This window comes from Gymnogyps californianus, chromosome 16, assembly GCF_018139145.2.
Source record: "Gymnogyps californianus isolate 813 chromosome 16, ASM1813914v2, whole genome shotgun sequence".
Classification (NCBI taxonomy): domain Eukaryota; kingdom Metazoa; phylum Chordata; class Aves; order Accipitriformes; family Cathartidae; genus Gymnogyps; species Gymnogyps californianus.
The window spans coordinates 6,961,778-6,976,693 of record NC_059486.1 but is presented as its reverse complement, the minus strand read 5'-3'; the positions used below and the strand labels follow the sequence as shown (position 1 = coordinate 6,976,693).

Below are 14,916 nucleotides of genomic sequence, written 5' to 3'. Positions count from 1 at the left end.
AAGGATGTTTGGCCAGCGGGCCTCCCAGAGAGGAGCCAGAGAGGGAGAGGGGCTCATCTTCTCTCAGAGAGCTTTTGCATACACTTTCTGTTTTTAAGCATTACTGGCTGTTGTTGAGTGTCAATGAGATAATATGCTAACTGTTATGTCTTTATTCCTTCCAGCTTCATCACATTCCGCTCTTGTGCATATCTGGACAAGAAGCATACAGTTTTTGGAAGGTAAGTGAAGGATATTATGAGCAGCAGTATAGCAGACGTGCTCTCCTGTGTGTCTGAAGCCTAAAGAGAAGAATCTAGTGACTCTTGCAATTGAACTGGAGCAAAATCCTAGCTCACAATCCAGTTCTCCTGGTCATGAGTAGGTGGCCAACATCGCGTCAGTGCCAGTCATAAGACTCTGCCTTTTTTTCTCCTTCCATCACTGTAAGTTGCCTTACTTCCCTTCTGTGGGTGGCCCTCCAGGGAGTCATGAACAAAGTAATCATCATCCTGTAACCAACCATGTTAATGTTTGTGCATGCTAATTGCTGCGACACAAGAGATTACCTCTTCAACACTGCTTTCATCCTCTTACGAGCTGTCAACCAGGAAATTGGTCATGACAGGGCTGCTCTTCATCATGGCATAGAACATACTGCTTCTGCATAGGTTAGATCTTCTGGCCACTTTTATTCTTTTTTATTCTATTCTTCTTTTCTTTTATTCCTGACAATTATCATTGGTATAAAATCTGTATGTTTGTGTGCACGTGTGTGTGTACATACATACATGTTTATGTGTATATATAAAGACATTACCAATGCCAAGACAGCAAGGGAACTTCATTCTTTGTAAAGAAATCTCTTCCAAAAGTCTTTTCCAGTCAAGGCCTCACATGATAAAGATCAAGGTATTTATTACAGAAGATACTACAAAATCTTTATGTTACAGTTTGTTCTTTGCTTCCTCTGCTGCAGGTACATGGTATTTACCAAGTCATGCATAGCTGTTCTAACAAATGCCTCAGTGCAAATGGCAGGAAGGGGAATTTTACTAGCCTGCTTCATTGGTAGTTCCTGAGGATTTTACAGTCTTTTTTAAATGAAGATTTGTTTTTTATTCTTTTCATAGTTTTATCCGTTTGAAAGGCAGCAGTTGAAAATAAATGCATGTGCTGTTTACTTTGATTGGATGTCATACAATTGTGCTGTACAATGAAAGTGATATATTTAATCCATCTTCTCTGCCTGTGAATTCTTGAGGCAGAAACTGGCTTCATTTTAAACAATTATTTTAGTGCCATTAGTTCCAATACTGATTCTGCAATAATTGCACCCTTTGAAGTATATTTCTTTTTCCTTTCTCAGGTCTGTCCTAGAAAAATTTAAAAGTTCCCTTGTCATTTGTTGAAAGCAGATAAATAAAGCAAATTCTCATACTGAAAGCTGAGAGCAAGTATATTCTTGGAGGAGTTACATTACCCATATCTTAAGACTATTTCACTTAAGCTACAATTTGAGTCCTCCTTGCGAAAATCCCATTAAATCCCATACGGTAATGCTGTTAACCTGAGCTTGCCACCTCATCAAATAGTATTTGGGTTAGGACAGCACAGCTGAAAATGTGGCTGTTCTTCAGTTCTGGATGCAACCTGGCTTCAGTGAGCATCCTGTATAGTCCTCCAGTGTCTTTACTGTGTTTCCCCAGTGTGCCCCAGTTTTACCATAATTCACCAGGAAAGAATTTAGAGAGTAGTTGAGTTTACTGCAGTGCAGGGAGTGTGCTCCCGAAAGCCTTCGCACCGTGCGTAACATCTCAAGTACCTTACGAGCAAAATAGCTCAAATGATGTTTCACACTGTACGTTGCCCTTTAGAGAGGAATTACTTAAGTCCAAGTAAATCTGGTTAAGTGCATAGAGCAGAGAGTTATGCAGTTTTAGCAAAGACTGTCTTAATTTTTGAATTGTCCTTGCTACTACAGAAATCTGAACTTAGTTGCCAGAGTAAAGAAGTGGTGTTGCTTTCTCAGCACTGCAAATATTCTTAGTTGAAATACAAAGGGAAAACTTTATTAAAAATGTTGATTTAGAATCATATTTGGCTCCCTGCATGAAAACTGAGTGACATCTTCATATGAACACAGAGCAGGTGAATTTTACTCTGGACTCTCTTGCACGTAAATGAAGATTAATTCAAAGAATGTAAAAAATGAAGATGCTAGCATAGATGCATTCCAGTCACTCTGTATTAACCTACAAATTGAATACTTGAATAATTGAATTTACCTACAAATTTAATATAAAAGGCTGATATGTGCAGCTCTTAAGATCTATATTCTGTCATCAAAATCCTTCAGCTGTTTTTACCTGCATTTGTTTTTAAAAGCCATGAAAGCCAAAAGATTCCAGACATTGTATCTCTAGTGAAACTCCAGCTTCAGTTTGCTATTTTAGATCCTGGGTGCTTCTGGGATTTGGTGACTGTATCTGATCTCAGACTGTATAGCACAATAATATCTGGGAAGCATATCTAGGAATACTATCTAGGTTTAAGAATAGAATGAACCCATGAAATCAGAATTCTTTCTTTCCATGAATGTTAAATTGAATTGTCTTAATTGGATGCTTACTGGCATGTTGTGACTTTCATATAGATTTGAGGATTACTTATTTCAGTTAATATAAAAACCTAAATACTCTGATCTCAACTGTACCCTCAGCTATTTCTGTGCGGCTCTGGTTCATGTTAGTGAGTGTCACATATGTATCTTTGAGAGCAGGATTTGACCTGTTTGTAATTTGTATAGAACTTTTCAGCAGGCTTTCCATACTCTGGAGAACAAAAAAGAGTGAAAGAGCAACCATTCCCCGCCCCTTTCTTCTTTTTTGGTCCTGTGTGGGATGGAACATTGAAAAGTTCCTTCTCTGGAGCTGCATCTTATTCATGTCCCCACTGGTTTGAAACACAATTTTTGCATAGTAGCAGCTATTAATGTTGGATGTTTGGCTGTTAAGTATGTTTGGAAAACACAGCAGCTGCAGGCAGTGGGACTGTGAAGAGGTGGCACATGTCTGGCTTGGTGCACTGGAATTTTCAAGTCTCAGGAGAAGGCTGTGGCTGGAGGACAGGGAAGGCATCTTGTCATGATTGTGCTGCCCACCATGCCAATAATGAGGATGGATGTTACTGAAAATAAAGGAGATAATTTGGCATGGATGGGGAGCAAAAACAAAGGCAGAGAGTGAGAGAAGAATGCCTTCCCTTGGAGGTGTGTTGCAGGCTGCACAGATTTCCTGCTCCAGCAGAGCTGCCTAGATTAAATTAGTAATTACCATTTCTAGTAATTACCATTTCTCCTGACTTAAAAGAATGCTGTAATTAACATGAAAACTAACTGGTGGCTTTTGTTGGCTTCTAGCTTGCTGGTAGGAGGTTTAATTTAGAAACTCAAATAATGTAAACCAACGAACATGCATTTGCTCTCTACAGAGTGGATGAGAAGCATTTGCAGGGGACTGCTGCATGGGGAAGGTCCTGTCTGCTGCTGTCATGGGCTGTGTGCATGGGGACTCCATCTTACCCATGCTGTAACTGGGAGTTCAACTGTTGCATGAGCTGCATGAGCTACAGGGATGTTACAGCCAAAACACCAGTGTAGGCTTACATTCCTGTCTGGTGTGCTTTATGAAATTTAGATGCAAGCACATCCCATCTATGTTGTTATTATATTTTCTATTACTTCAGTGGTTCACAGCTCTTGTGGATCAGAGACCTGGTACATTTGCCCTTTATAAGCAGAAATAGAAACATAATCTTTGTCCCAAAGAGCTGTGTAAGTAGAAAAGAGACTGCATATAGATGCAGGGAAGTAGCGACAGTGAGCCCTTTCAGCCTACCTTCCACCAACAGTCTGCACTTTCTTCAGAACCAAGGAAAAAGAAAGCTCCAGGAAAAAGTTAAATGGCTTTGTGGATGTTTTTGGGGAGCCTGTTCCAAAGCTAAAGGGACACATGAAAAGGTGCATGTTTAAAATAATAGTGGAAGGTGATCGAGCCATGCTGAAATGCTCTCTCTGAATTTTGGGTGAGATTTAGGACAAGCAGAGCATGGTAGGCTTGAGAGTGAGGGCAGGTTGCAGGTGTGTGATGTGATACAAAAAAGGCAAGAGAGGGAGCGGAGAGAAAAGTGTTGTGGTCAGAGTGGCAAAGCTGGAAATTATCTGTGTGTTTATTAGAGCGTCACTTGTGTTTGTCAAGAACTGAGAAAAGGATGTGGCAACTGAGACAGGAGATGAGTATTTGGAGACAGTTTTTTGTGGCTGCTCGTATCTGCTTACACAGATAACTCTTAACTGTCTCACGAGGTTTCTGCCACTCATTCTTCAATTCTCTTCTTCCCAGAAATAATGAACAAGGTGGTTTGAGAAACCTCAGACTTGGTCACATTGGAGGCACTGGTCAGTAGCTGACATGCACTCAGCTTAGTCTTCTCTTTTCTTCCCTCCTCCCCTTGCTAGATGCTTTTGTGGAAGAGAGTTTTCTTTCCTTGAATAAGTATCACTCTGTATTAAGTATTCCTCAACCTGTTCAATGCTTTCTACTGCAATTCTGTAGAATGGGGCAATGAAAGTAACTCTTGTCCTCTAAAGTAATTAGCTACATAAAACAACTACCAGGCATTATTCAGTTACCCAGGTATGGTTAAGTAACGCACATAGTGTCTGTTTCCACTTGTAACATTCCCTGTATGATTTGAATTAGTGAATCCCAATGGCTTCTAAGCTGGGAAACTCACATTCTTGTTGCTCTTCTGCTTTAGTACATCTGAAGAACGGAGAAATTGTGTGACAGCAGAAGAGCTGATTCTGTTGTTGAATCTGTGTAGGGAGCCTGACCTAATTTTGCACTGCAGAGTTTGCTCCCCAGACACCAGGGTAGGAGTGAAGAGCAAGGTGGGAAAATAAACCAGGCCTCCCGGTGGAAGCTGTGGCCGTGGTGTCCTGTAGCACACGAGGACTGGGCTGTCGGAGCCACACGAGGGCTGCTGTTGTTTCCAAAATAGTTGTATGATCTCTGAAGAGGAACCCGTGCCAAAGCAGAGAAGTCCTTATGTGCCAGGTTCATCTGTTGAGTCTGGTTTCAAAATGCTTTTTTCCAAGTTGTTTTATTTTTTCAGCGCCCTTCATTACTATGTCTCGCCTGCTAGATTAAGCCCTTATGAGAGATTGAGATGTTTTGACTGCATCCTTGTTGCAAGTTTGAATTGCTCGCTCCATTCAGATTGGGTGTATACATGGAAAACATTTTGTCCTGAGTGTACATGGGTGTATACATAGAAAACATTTTGTCCTGAGTGTATGTGTTTGTGCATGTATATATTGTTCTCTCTCTGTGTGTATATAAATGTATGTACTCCTTTTTATAAAAATAACCTTGAGGGCAGAGTGTGTTTACAAAACAATGTTTCTTTCTGGTTTCTGTTTCTAGTTTAAAGCATTTTTTTGAAAAAGTGCAGACATTGTTCTTGTATCGTCTTCTGACCAGAAAACTGTCATCTTGGACCACTGCCTTCCCCAGCATTGCATAGGGCTTAATTCCTATAATTCTTCTAAAAAATATATGAGAAATAGGAAGTCCATGTGTGAATGTCTGTGAGACTGCTAGGGAGCTGCAGTTTTCTTTGGGAGCAGCACTAACTAATGTACAGCGAGACTTTCATTGGCATATTGCAAATATGAGCTTGCTCCAGATATTTCACTTATACTTCATGCAGAGACGTTGGCAGTGGTTATGAAGCAAAGTTACTAGTTTGCATAACAGGAAGTAAGATTTTAAATAACATCTCTAAACTTGAAATGCAAAGATTTCCAGTGTTTCCAATTCAACAAAACAGAATTGCACAAGTAAGGGCACATTTTTGTTTTCATTACTATGCTAACAGAAAAAAGCACACCTACCTTGTCATCCATGCTTAAATGTAATGCAACATTTATCAAGCTCCTCTAAAAATACAACAAGCTGTCTCAGGGATGCTGAGCTAAATATATAGTTGAGATCATAATTTCTCTGTTCAACATCTACTGGAAGTACACAGCAAACCCTGGGTTTCACTGGTTGTTGTAATGTAAATGGTGTCTTGAAGGTATCATCCTTTTCACTGTAGGATCTCATCTGAACATCTGTTTAAACCTCACTTGGTCAATTTATGACAAAGCACGTGTGGCACCTTATAAAAGGAATAGAGCCAGAAACAGTGGAAAAGGTTAAACTTGTTTCTGCCCTTCTGCCTTCCCTGCTGTGCTCCCAATTTAGCAGAAGTGACGTTGCATGAGAAAGGCTAACGCGGTGTGACCTGTCACCATCTGTGTAACGCACTTAGCACATGTAAAGAGTATAAAGGGATATTACCCTGAACTTCCAGAGTTTGCATTTTGTTTTAATGAAAATGATGTACAGAGCTCCTTATGCTGAGACTCAGATTTATTCATAGAACAGATTTTATCTCTTTTTGTTCAAAGTTAGTGAATATTATACTAATATTAAGTAGTGGCGCTCTCTTTAGAGTTTTTTTTTAATGCTTTAATGTACTGATCTGATGGTCTTTTCTACATATAACTTGTATGGGCTTTTTTCTTGGCAAGATGTCTGTGAGCTTTTCTTCTTACACCCAGAATATGTGTTGTGGGACATGTGAAGAATCCTCAAAACTACTGTGGCGTGTTGGTTTCCTCATTCTGTGAGGAGCAATTGCTGTAACGGATGCCAGTGCATGTGCTTAGACACATTATATCTCATCAAACTGATTTTAGTGCTGCAAGGTAACATCATGAGATTTCACAGTACAACATGTAATGTTTCGAGAGCCTGCATGTACATTGTCTCTCTACTTAGACAAATCAGAGGAAAGTTTGCAAAATCCTTTATGGTTTGAGACCTTAAGTTGGAATATTCCATTTTTTGCATCCAGCCATGACTGCCCTGATTAGTGTGTAGTTCAGTTTTTACTGGATGGGAGATGTTTGCAATCAGATCTTGTCCTTTTTGGATTTTAATTTTTACTGATGAAACACCAGCCTCACCTGGGCCTGATTCTTGACAAAGCTTCCAAGTGCTCCCTGAACAAAAGTGACTAGTAAATTATTTCCAGTGCCTCTGGTCAGAGCTCTCTTCTCTGAGCTGGTGGTTTGTATTCAAATTCATTTTTATTTTTTACTGGTATTATGGCAGTGTCTAAAGACATAACCCTATATTGAGAACGCACAGTGCTGACACTGTAATATGCATAGAGATACTCTCTGTGCAAAATGTTAGAGAATGCAGGGGTGTAAAAGAAAGCAATTTTCCATTTTAGAGACAAGAAGCTAAGAAGAAAAGAGAATTACATGCTCTGCAGGCATAACAACTTTGTCTTCCCCCTTAGCCCTTTATAATCATGTCAAAATAGACTATTTAGGTCATTTACTGATGACCTGTGAATGCCATGTCTGTCACAGCCTTTTAAAATGTACAAGTGACAAAGTATTCCCAATAAAGTTTAATTAGCATAGTGACTGAAGATTCGTGAGCATCGCCAAAATGCATTAGGGCTAATATTGTGGGAGGTCTAGCTATGGGCTAAGGGATTACTTAGTTGAGATTGCCAGTGCATAGCTGATCTGGCTATTTCAAAGTATTAGAACCTAATTAAATGAAAACATACGAGCAGATAATGAGTGGAGCTGTTGGCTAGAAAATCCTCCAATATTAAATCAGAAGTTTCCTTTAGGGGCAATTAAAATACAGTGAATATATCTTAGGCTGTGTGTTAATCATCAGTATTATAAGTGAATCTGATATTGGCCTGGAGGAGGATTTTAAAATTGAGGTTTTGTTATGAACTTTCCAAAGTTCATGCAGGGTCTTCAAGTCCTGTGCAGCTTCCCCCAGTGTGCTATCTCCAGTTGCAAGTGAATGAGGCTGTTCTAGCCTGCATACGTGTTTTTTTGGTTGCTCTTAAAAGTCACAACCTGATCACAGAATATTGACAGGCCCTCGGGGAGTAAAGGGGAGAAGTTTGGAGCAGTGCAGCAGCAACGAAATGTTAGCAAGGACGGCTCTGCTCGGGGCAGGTGCCGAGCAGCACCCTCTCTGGCTTGCATTGTTTTATTTTCTGTGATGGGGTCTGTCTTTTCGGTTTTGTTTAGTGCCTGTGCCAGCCCATGGGGCAGCAGTGAGGGGCAGTGGGCTGCGCTAAGCACAAGGGGTGTCAAATGAGAAGGACCCACTTGCCTCTCAAACCATGGTGGTCAGCCTGTTTCGTTTGGTTAACGTGGCTCTTGAGAGGAGTGTGTGAGGCGTGTAAATAGTGTGGTGTGGAGTGGTAGTAGAAGGTGTATTTCTCCGTTGGATCAGCTGAGACCATTGCAGGTGATAGCCAGCGGCCTCTCCTGGTGCTGGCCGGGCAGACTGTCGTGCCGGGACTGGAGAGGGCTGCCTGGCCATAAAACACCTGCAAGAGTGAGATATCCTAGTGGAAGTGTATAAAGGTGAATGTGAGTATGATGTGTGTTTTGGTTGAGGTATTGCTTATTTCTTTGATATGAAAGCAGAGTTAGGTGATAAAACACTCTACATATTCCACCAGTTTGATTTTTTTTTTCCCCCACCATTTCATTTAATTTGATTTTCCTCCATTTCACCTGCCCAGCCCTTGACAGCCTACCTGTGCTGTTACCGGAGTCCCAGTAATCCCAGCAATCAGGCTTCAAAACAGTTGCCACCCTGTGAAGGCTGGAGGATTGCTGGTTCTCGGATTGCCCCGTCCCATGGGCAGCCCAGGGCTCCTCGATGGCTGGTTCCTGCCCTCGCTGCTGAGCTCCAGGCCCCAAACTCCTCTGGCTCCAGGAGCAATGTTTTTGAGAATTATGGCTGCTTCTCATTGTCCCACAGCCATTAATATGGGCTGTATTTTTGGTTGCTGGCCATGTGGCTTGGCTCTATTAAAACAGATGTTGTCCAGCTACAGCCTGCTTTTCTAAGGGATCTGGATCGCTTGGCATCAACGGCCCGTCTTTGTCTTTATTTACTGCTCTTCTAAGTATAGCTGTTTTCAAATTTAATTGGGGACAATGATGTGGATAAAAGTGTTAAATACCCTGGGACCAAGATCTGATCCCAGCAGGACCCCTCTGGAAACATACTGACTCAGTGGTTCCTATTTAAAATTAGATTTTGACACCTGTCAGCCAATTTTTTATTTAATGTGTGCTGTGTTCACTTCATATCGTTCTGGTTTCTCAATCAAAATATCAGCCGCCTTCCAGAAGTCTGTTCCACGGACACTGTTATCCCTGTTAACCACATCTGTCGTCTCAAAGATAGAAGGTTGTTTGACAGACTCTGTTTTCCACAAAACCTTGTTGATTGCCATTACTTACTTCCTTTCTTTCTTAATCATGTCCTGTCTCCGCTATTCCATTATTTTGCTGGGATAGATGCCAGGATGACAGGCTTGCAATTATCTGGGTCACCCCATTTATCCTTTCTAAATATCCTTTTCTGGAACTTTCCCATTGTTCCACACTTTTTTTGAAAATGAACATGCAACAGCCCAGAAAGTCTTCACTGTTTCTTAAACATTTTCAAGCAAGTATTTGGATATGTAGACTTGAAAAATGAGAGGCTGGGAATCTAATGTCCTCATAAATAAAAACTGCGATGAAAAGTGTCCCGGTGTTATCTTGTGGCTGTGACTCGATGCTCTGCTGCTTTCCCAGAACCCTCACGAGTTCACGGTTGTGATGTGCTTTTGGAGCAGTCCTGTGCTTTCTGCATTACTGGTGTTATTATGGACAACTCTGTCACTGCTCTCCAGCAGTGCTGTAGTTACAATTCCCTTTCTTCCTAATATCACTCTTTGTCTGATACGCAATTTAGAAAAAAAAAGTAAAAAATCAGAAGTCAATGAAAACATCTGCTTTCCTGACCAAGTCTGTTGGGTTATTTTTCAAAGCTCATGGGAGTAACCAATGAGCTCCAGGTTTATGGATGTAGCATTAGCAAGTGAACCCATTTTGAAATGGGTTTGTGTCTTCTTGCACAGATGGCTGTCCACAGTCGCTCGTTCTCCATCTTGCTGGTTTGTGTGGCTACTGGGTTTTTGGACAAATGGCTTTGCTTTGCCTCTGAGTGTTTGACTTTTCCACGTTCTGTTTAATTTTAAATTCAAATCCCAGACTTGAGAAAAAATTCTTACCTTCCGCACTGAATGACATTATCTTAGGTATTCCAAATACAGTTGCTGATTCCCCTTCCCCCAAACACAATGGTTTAAAAATCTGCTAGAGTAATGGGCATAAATTAGATATATTAGATGTAAGGGTGCAGGAATATTTTGAGTGTGTTGTGACAGCTGGAAATCGTGTCCTTCCTCTTTTAGGGTAGTTGGTGGCTTTGAGACTCTGACTGCTATGGAGAATGTGGAAAGTGACCCAAAAACAGACCGTCCCAAGGTACGTGTGAAGCATCAGGAGGTGCAGGAGGGAGTGAACGCATATGGCCTCATGTGGCACTGCAGTTCACCCTGCTGACACTTCTCTGGAAGCCAAACTCGGGGGAGGTGGCGCAACTGCATCAGCAGAATGATTTGCTCTTCTTCTCTTCTGCTCCCAGGAGGAAATACGAATTCAGACAACAACCGTTTTTGTTGATCCGTATGAAGAGGCAGATGCCCAGGTGAGGATAGTTGGTTGGTTGGTTTTTTTGAAAGGCCAAAGCTCTTCTTTGGAGAACTTTGTAACTTAATGCCTTTTCTGTGAACATGGGTAGCCCCTTGGCCCATATGGTTGCAAGCTAAGATTAAACAGCTGCCATTCAGCATTGCCTTGTGTGCCAGGATCATCGCCACTCTTTCAGCAGAGAGGTCTTGTAACTGAATCTGGCACGGCTCCCAGTCCATCACGCTTACGATGGCTTCCTTTCCAAATACCTACAGTAGCTATGGGTAGCTGCAGGTGAGAAGAGAGGAGTTTTGTTATAATGGCTGCAGACAGCCTGTTTGTAGTGGCTCTGGACATCTGTCTCCTAAAGCCTACCCTGTAATCATAGTGGTGCTGATTGTTGTTTTAGAGTGCTTTAAAGCTTCAAAGGATTGTAGACATTTTCTCCTTACTCTGGACTAGCTCTTGCAACAGATTGCACTCTTTGCTTCCCACAGGTTGCTGCAGAAAGAGAGAAGGTCCAGCTAGAAGAAGAAGCAGCCAAAACAAAAGCTGAGGTGGTCCCACCAAAGAAAGAGGTCGAGGCTCCTAAAACTTACCGGCAGGGGATTGGAAAATACATTAACATGGCTGCAGCGTGAGTTCCCTGCCCATCTGATCTTTGTTGAGTGTTTTAGTTGCCTTTCCTGCTGGACACTGACCCTGTCCAGTGCCATTGCTCAGATGTTTGGTTTGTGCCAGCAGGCTTTGCAAAGACACTTTCCTGCAGTCCTAACAGTCAAGAGTTCCTTCTACTTCTGTTGTTTTTCAAGATTACAAGTTAACCGAGCTTTTCTTTTAGCACTTGAATGTGACCAAGTTGGTCTTTAACAGTGTGTGCTGACTTCAGAACTGTAGATACATTTCCACAACTCAGAAGTCTTTGAGGAACTGTACTGTGTCATTTCCTACACCATCTTTTATTCTTTTCCTCTTCTGCAGCTATTTCTGAAGGCCACGGTGCCACAGATGTTTCTCTTTTAGCAGCTTCTCCCCTGCACAAAGTAGTTGCCGTAAGCCCGTATCAGTCTGCTGATCTGGTTCCCTGTTCAGCCGCACAAACAGTTGTACCAGCACAACTGAAATGGCCGGAAAGGGGAGCAGGTTCCCAGGCTTGCCGTGGGAGCACAGGACGTCTGGCGAGTAGCTCCAGGGTACCTGGCTGGTTGTACAGGCTTGTCCTAAAGCACCCTCTCCCAGACACCTTTTGTATACTTGTTGGGATTGGCAGGATCGCTTGCTTTCCTAAGGACAGTACTGAATCCCACCTGAGTGGCAGCTTTGCATGAGTTTTGGATAGATTAAAATAAATGCCTTCCACTTGATTTTTTGCAGACTACTCTAAAAGCATTTGCAAAAATGCTGTTGTCTGCTGCATAAAGGCGTGTATTTATGCATACACAGATCTGGACAGCTATTTAAGACTGCATGACTTACAGGCATTTGCATAACTGTGAGAACAAAAATATGTTAGCCCATGTAGGTCAGTTTGGTGTGTCAGTTAAGTGTTTCAGTTACAAAGTATTGCTTGTCCTTTAAAATATTATGTTCAGCTTAAAATTGCTGCCATTCTGCACTGTATTTACAGAGGTAACCCAGGCAGAGTTTGCAGCTCTGTGGAAAGCGCCAAGTAGTATAGAAAGGACTTTTCTTTCCTAGTCCTTCACTCATTGCACTCTGCCTTGAAACTGGGAGTTTGGGCCGTAGCAGCCCTCTGGCAGGTTCAGGGTTCTCCCTATCGGCTACTGATACCTGACAATAAAACCACAGTACCTGAGCTGGCTGAGTAGTGTTTCCATGGGTTTGCAAACTCTGCTCGAGAGAGGCTGAGAATAGCGGCAGCAACTGCAACAGGCTGTGCTCAAGAAACAGGAAAGGATCTGAAAAACTTGCCCAGCTGCTTTACACCTAATTCCCCATAAATCCTTTTGCTGCCACAAATGCAGGTGAGAAGGCGGGGAGAGAACTTGTGGTTCACATTTTCATCGTGACTGTGCTAAAAAAGTACAGCTGTTAAATCTTCAGCTCTGGCCTGGAGAACTTGTTGGGTTTTGAACACGTTCCTGGAAGTGTTCAAAGCCTGACCAAAACCATCCCCACGGACTGACACACTCTCCTTCTTTTTGGGTATGCCAAAGGCCCCCATCCCCACCCCCCCGCGGTCCCCATGCTGGCACGGGGCTTGCACTCTTCTCTAATTGATAAGGGATGGGCTGGCTCCGGTATAGCTGTTGCTGGGAGAGGAAAGGCATCCAGCTGCCCTAGTCCCACCGAACAGTAAATAGTCCCTGAGAGTTGTTTTCATTTTGGCTCCAGGAAGCGCAGCGTGGAAGACGACGGGCCCTCAACCAGCACAGCTGCGAAGAAAGAGAAAAAGAGCGCAGGCTTCGGGGACTTCAGCTCCTGGTAGCAGCACGGGGAGCCTAGCACTGGAGCAGCACAGCAAAAAAAGAAAAGGCGGCCTCCCACACATCCCCGAAGAGCCTAAAAGACAGTCTGTCCTGGGGAGGGAAGGCACCAGCCTGCTCTTCCACTGGGGAAGAAAACTGTTGCTTTGTTAAGGCTGGTTAATGTGGCTTTGTTTTCTAGAGAGCTGCATTCCCCTCGCTGCATCTTCCTCGAAGGCCTTTTTGTTGTTGCTTTGCTAAGCAGGGAGCAGGCAGCCCAGCTCCGCTGGGGATTAGCTGGAGCCTTTCTCTGCTTGGCTGGCAGCAGACCAGGCAGAGCCCGGCCTTGCAGGACGCTACTTCAGTGAACAGCTACATTGGTGAAAGAGCTCCTTTTACAGGTAATTGTTTCCAGACGAGCCAAGTCTGCCAAATGAAGGAATAAATTAATGTGCTGGGGAAGCGTCTGCGCTGCTGTAGCGCCTTGCGGAGGGGAGGAGAGGGCTCCAGCCTGTGCTGCCCTTCCCTTCCAGCTTGATCTCACCAAGGACCAATTCTGTCTCTCGCTCTTTGCAGGCCTGCCTCCTGGCTGGACTGACTGCTGTCAGTCTCCGTAGGGCCTCTCAAAATGAGCTCTCTCTGTACCCGTTTAAGTCTCTGCCAGCCTGGGAAGCAGCAAATCTAGATGGGGAGCCTGGGGAGCTGCACCACTTGTTCCTCCCAGTGGCTGGTCTTCCCAGAGCCGCTGAGCAGCCAGAGGGGCCAGGATGCACCAGGTCAAATCTGCCCTCAGGTCCCAGAAACTACAGCCTGGAGCAATTGAGCAGGAATAGAAACAACTTTTTTTTTTTTTTAACCATCCCTAAAGCCAGCTCCTTGCAGGGGAACACACACTGTAGTCCTCCCTGACATCAGTCCTCCCATTGCTAGGGAAAACCATAGCTGACAGGCGTCTCAGATATTTCCGTTGCATACCCACAAATTATTAGGAAGCTTAATAAAGGCCTTATGAGGTAGAGATATATGAGCCTGTGAAGTTTTAATCCAAAAACATATGTGTGTTACCATCCCTTAGACATAGCAGGCTAGATCCTGAACATTACTTTTCAGTTCATCTTGGTGTTTTCAGATGACAGAAATACCCTCCCTACCTCTCTATGTGGCTGAGGAGATAGTTTTGTAATCAGCTTTGTAACAATACATTTATATTGGTGGTTTCATGTTTTAAGAGAAGACTCCATTTATATGAAATTGCTGTAAAAACTTTTGGTAAAATGTTTTGCATTAAATGCTTTTATTTTCTCTTGAGTGCTTGCCTTTGACTGTTCAACTGTCATTTCCAAGATCATGGTATTGCAAAGTTGATTGTTGTACAAGGAAATGATTCATTCCTACTTTTTAAGATGCTTATAAGGAACTCTGGGATCTTTGCGGATATGATTACATCTTTGTTAAGTCATAGGAAGTTCAAACTAGTTTGAAAGAATAATAGGGGGTTTTTGTTTTGCAACATTTTGCAGCGTCTAAGTTTGAAATAACGTGTGTTTCATTCCTGGAACAGGGGATATGATGGTACTTTCCTCAAGCTGAGTTTCTTGTGTCTTATTGAAACCTCTTGCTTCTCCTGGGCTGGCCTTTTCCTGATAAATTGTTATTGATCCCTTCTACCTAACTTCTACTTCAGCACATTTTTGAGTTGTCAAGTTTACAGTGTTGCTAGAGCTGGAATAGGCAGTTTAATGAAATCCATAAGAGTAAAATGCTTTTTTGTACTGATTAAAATGGAGATAATTATGAAAGAAAGGAGCTTTT

General features: G+C 42.6%; 1 protein-coding gene across 2 annotated transcripts in view; it reads left to right on the top strand.

The window, feature by feature from the left end:
• Positions 1-14,412, top strand: part of PPIL2 (peptidylprolyl isomerase like 2) — a 75,745-nt gene extending 61,333 nt beyond the window's left edge. For both annotated transcript variants that reach the window (XM_050906841.1, XM_050906840.1), the window contains 5 exons: positions 165-221; positions 10,399-10,471; positions 10,632-10,694; positions 11,176-11,315; positions 13,034-14,412. In XM_050906841.1, coding sequence (XP_050762798.1) covers positions 165-221; positions 10,399-10,471; positions 10,632-10,694; positions 11,176-11,315; positions 13,034-13,127 — 427 coding nt within the window. In that variant the 3' untranslated portion in view covers positions 13,128-14,412. The remainder of the gene's footprint in view (positions 1-164; positions 222-10,398; positions 10,472-10,631; positions 10,695-11,175; positions 11,316-13,033) is intronic.
• Positions 14,413-14,916: the final 504 nt, after the last annotated feature.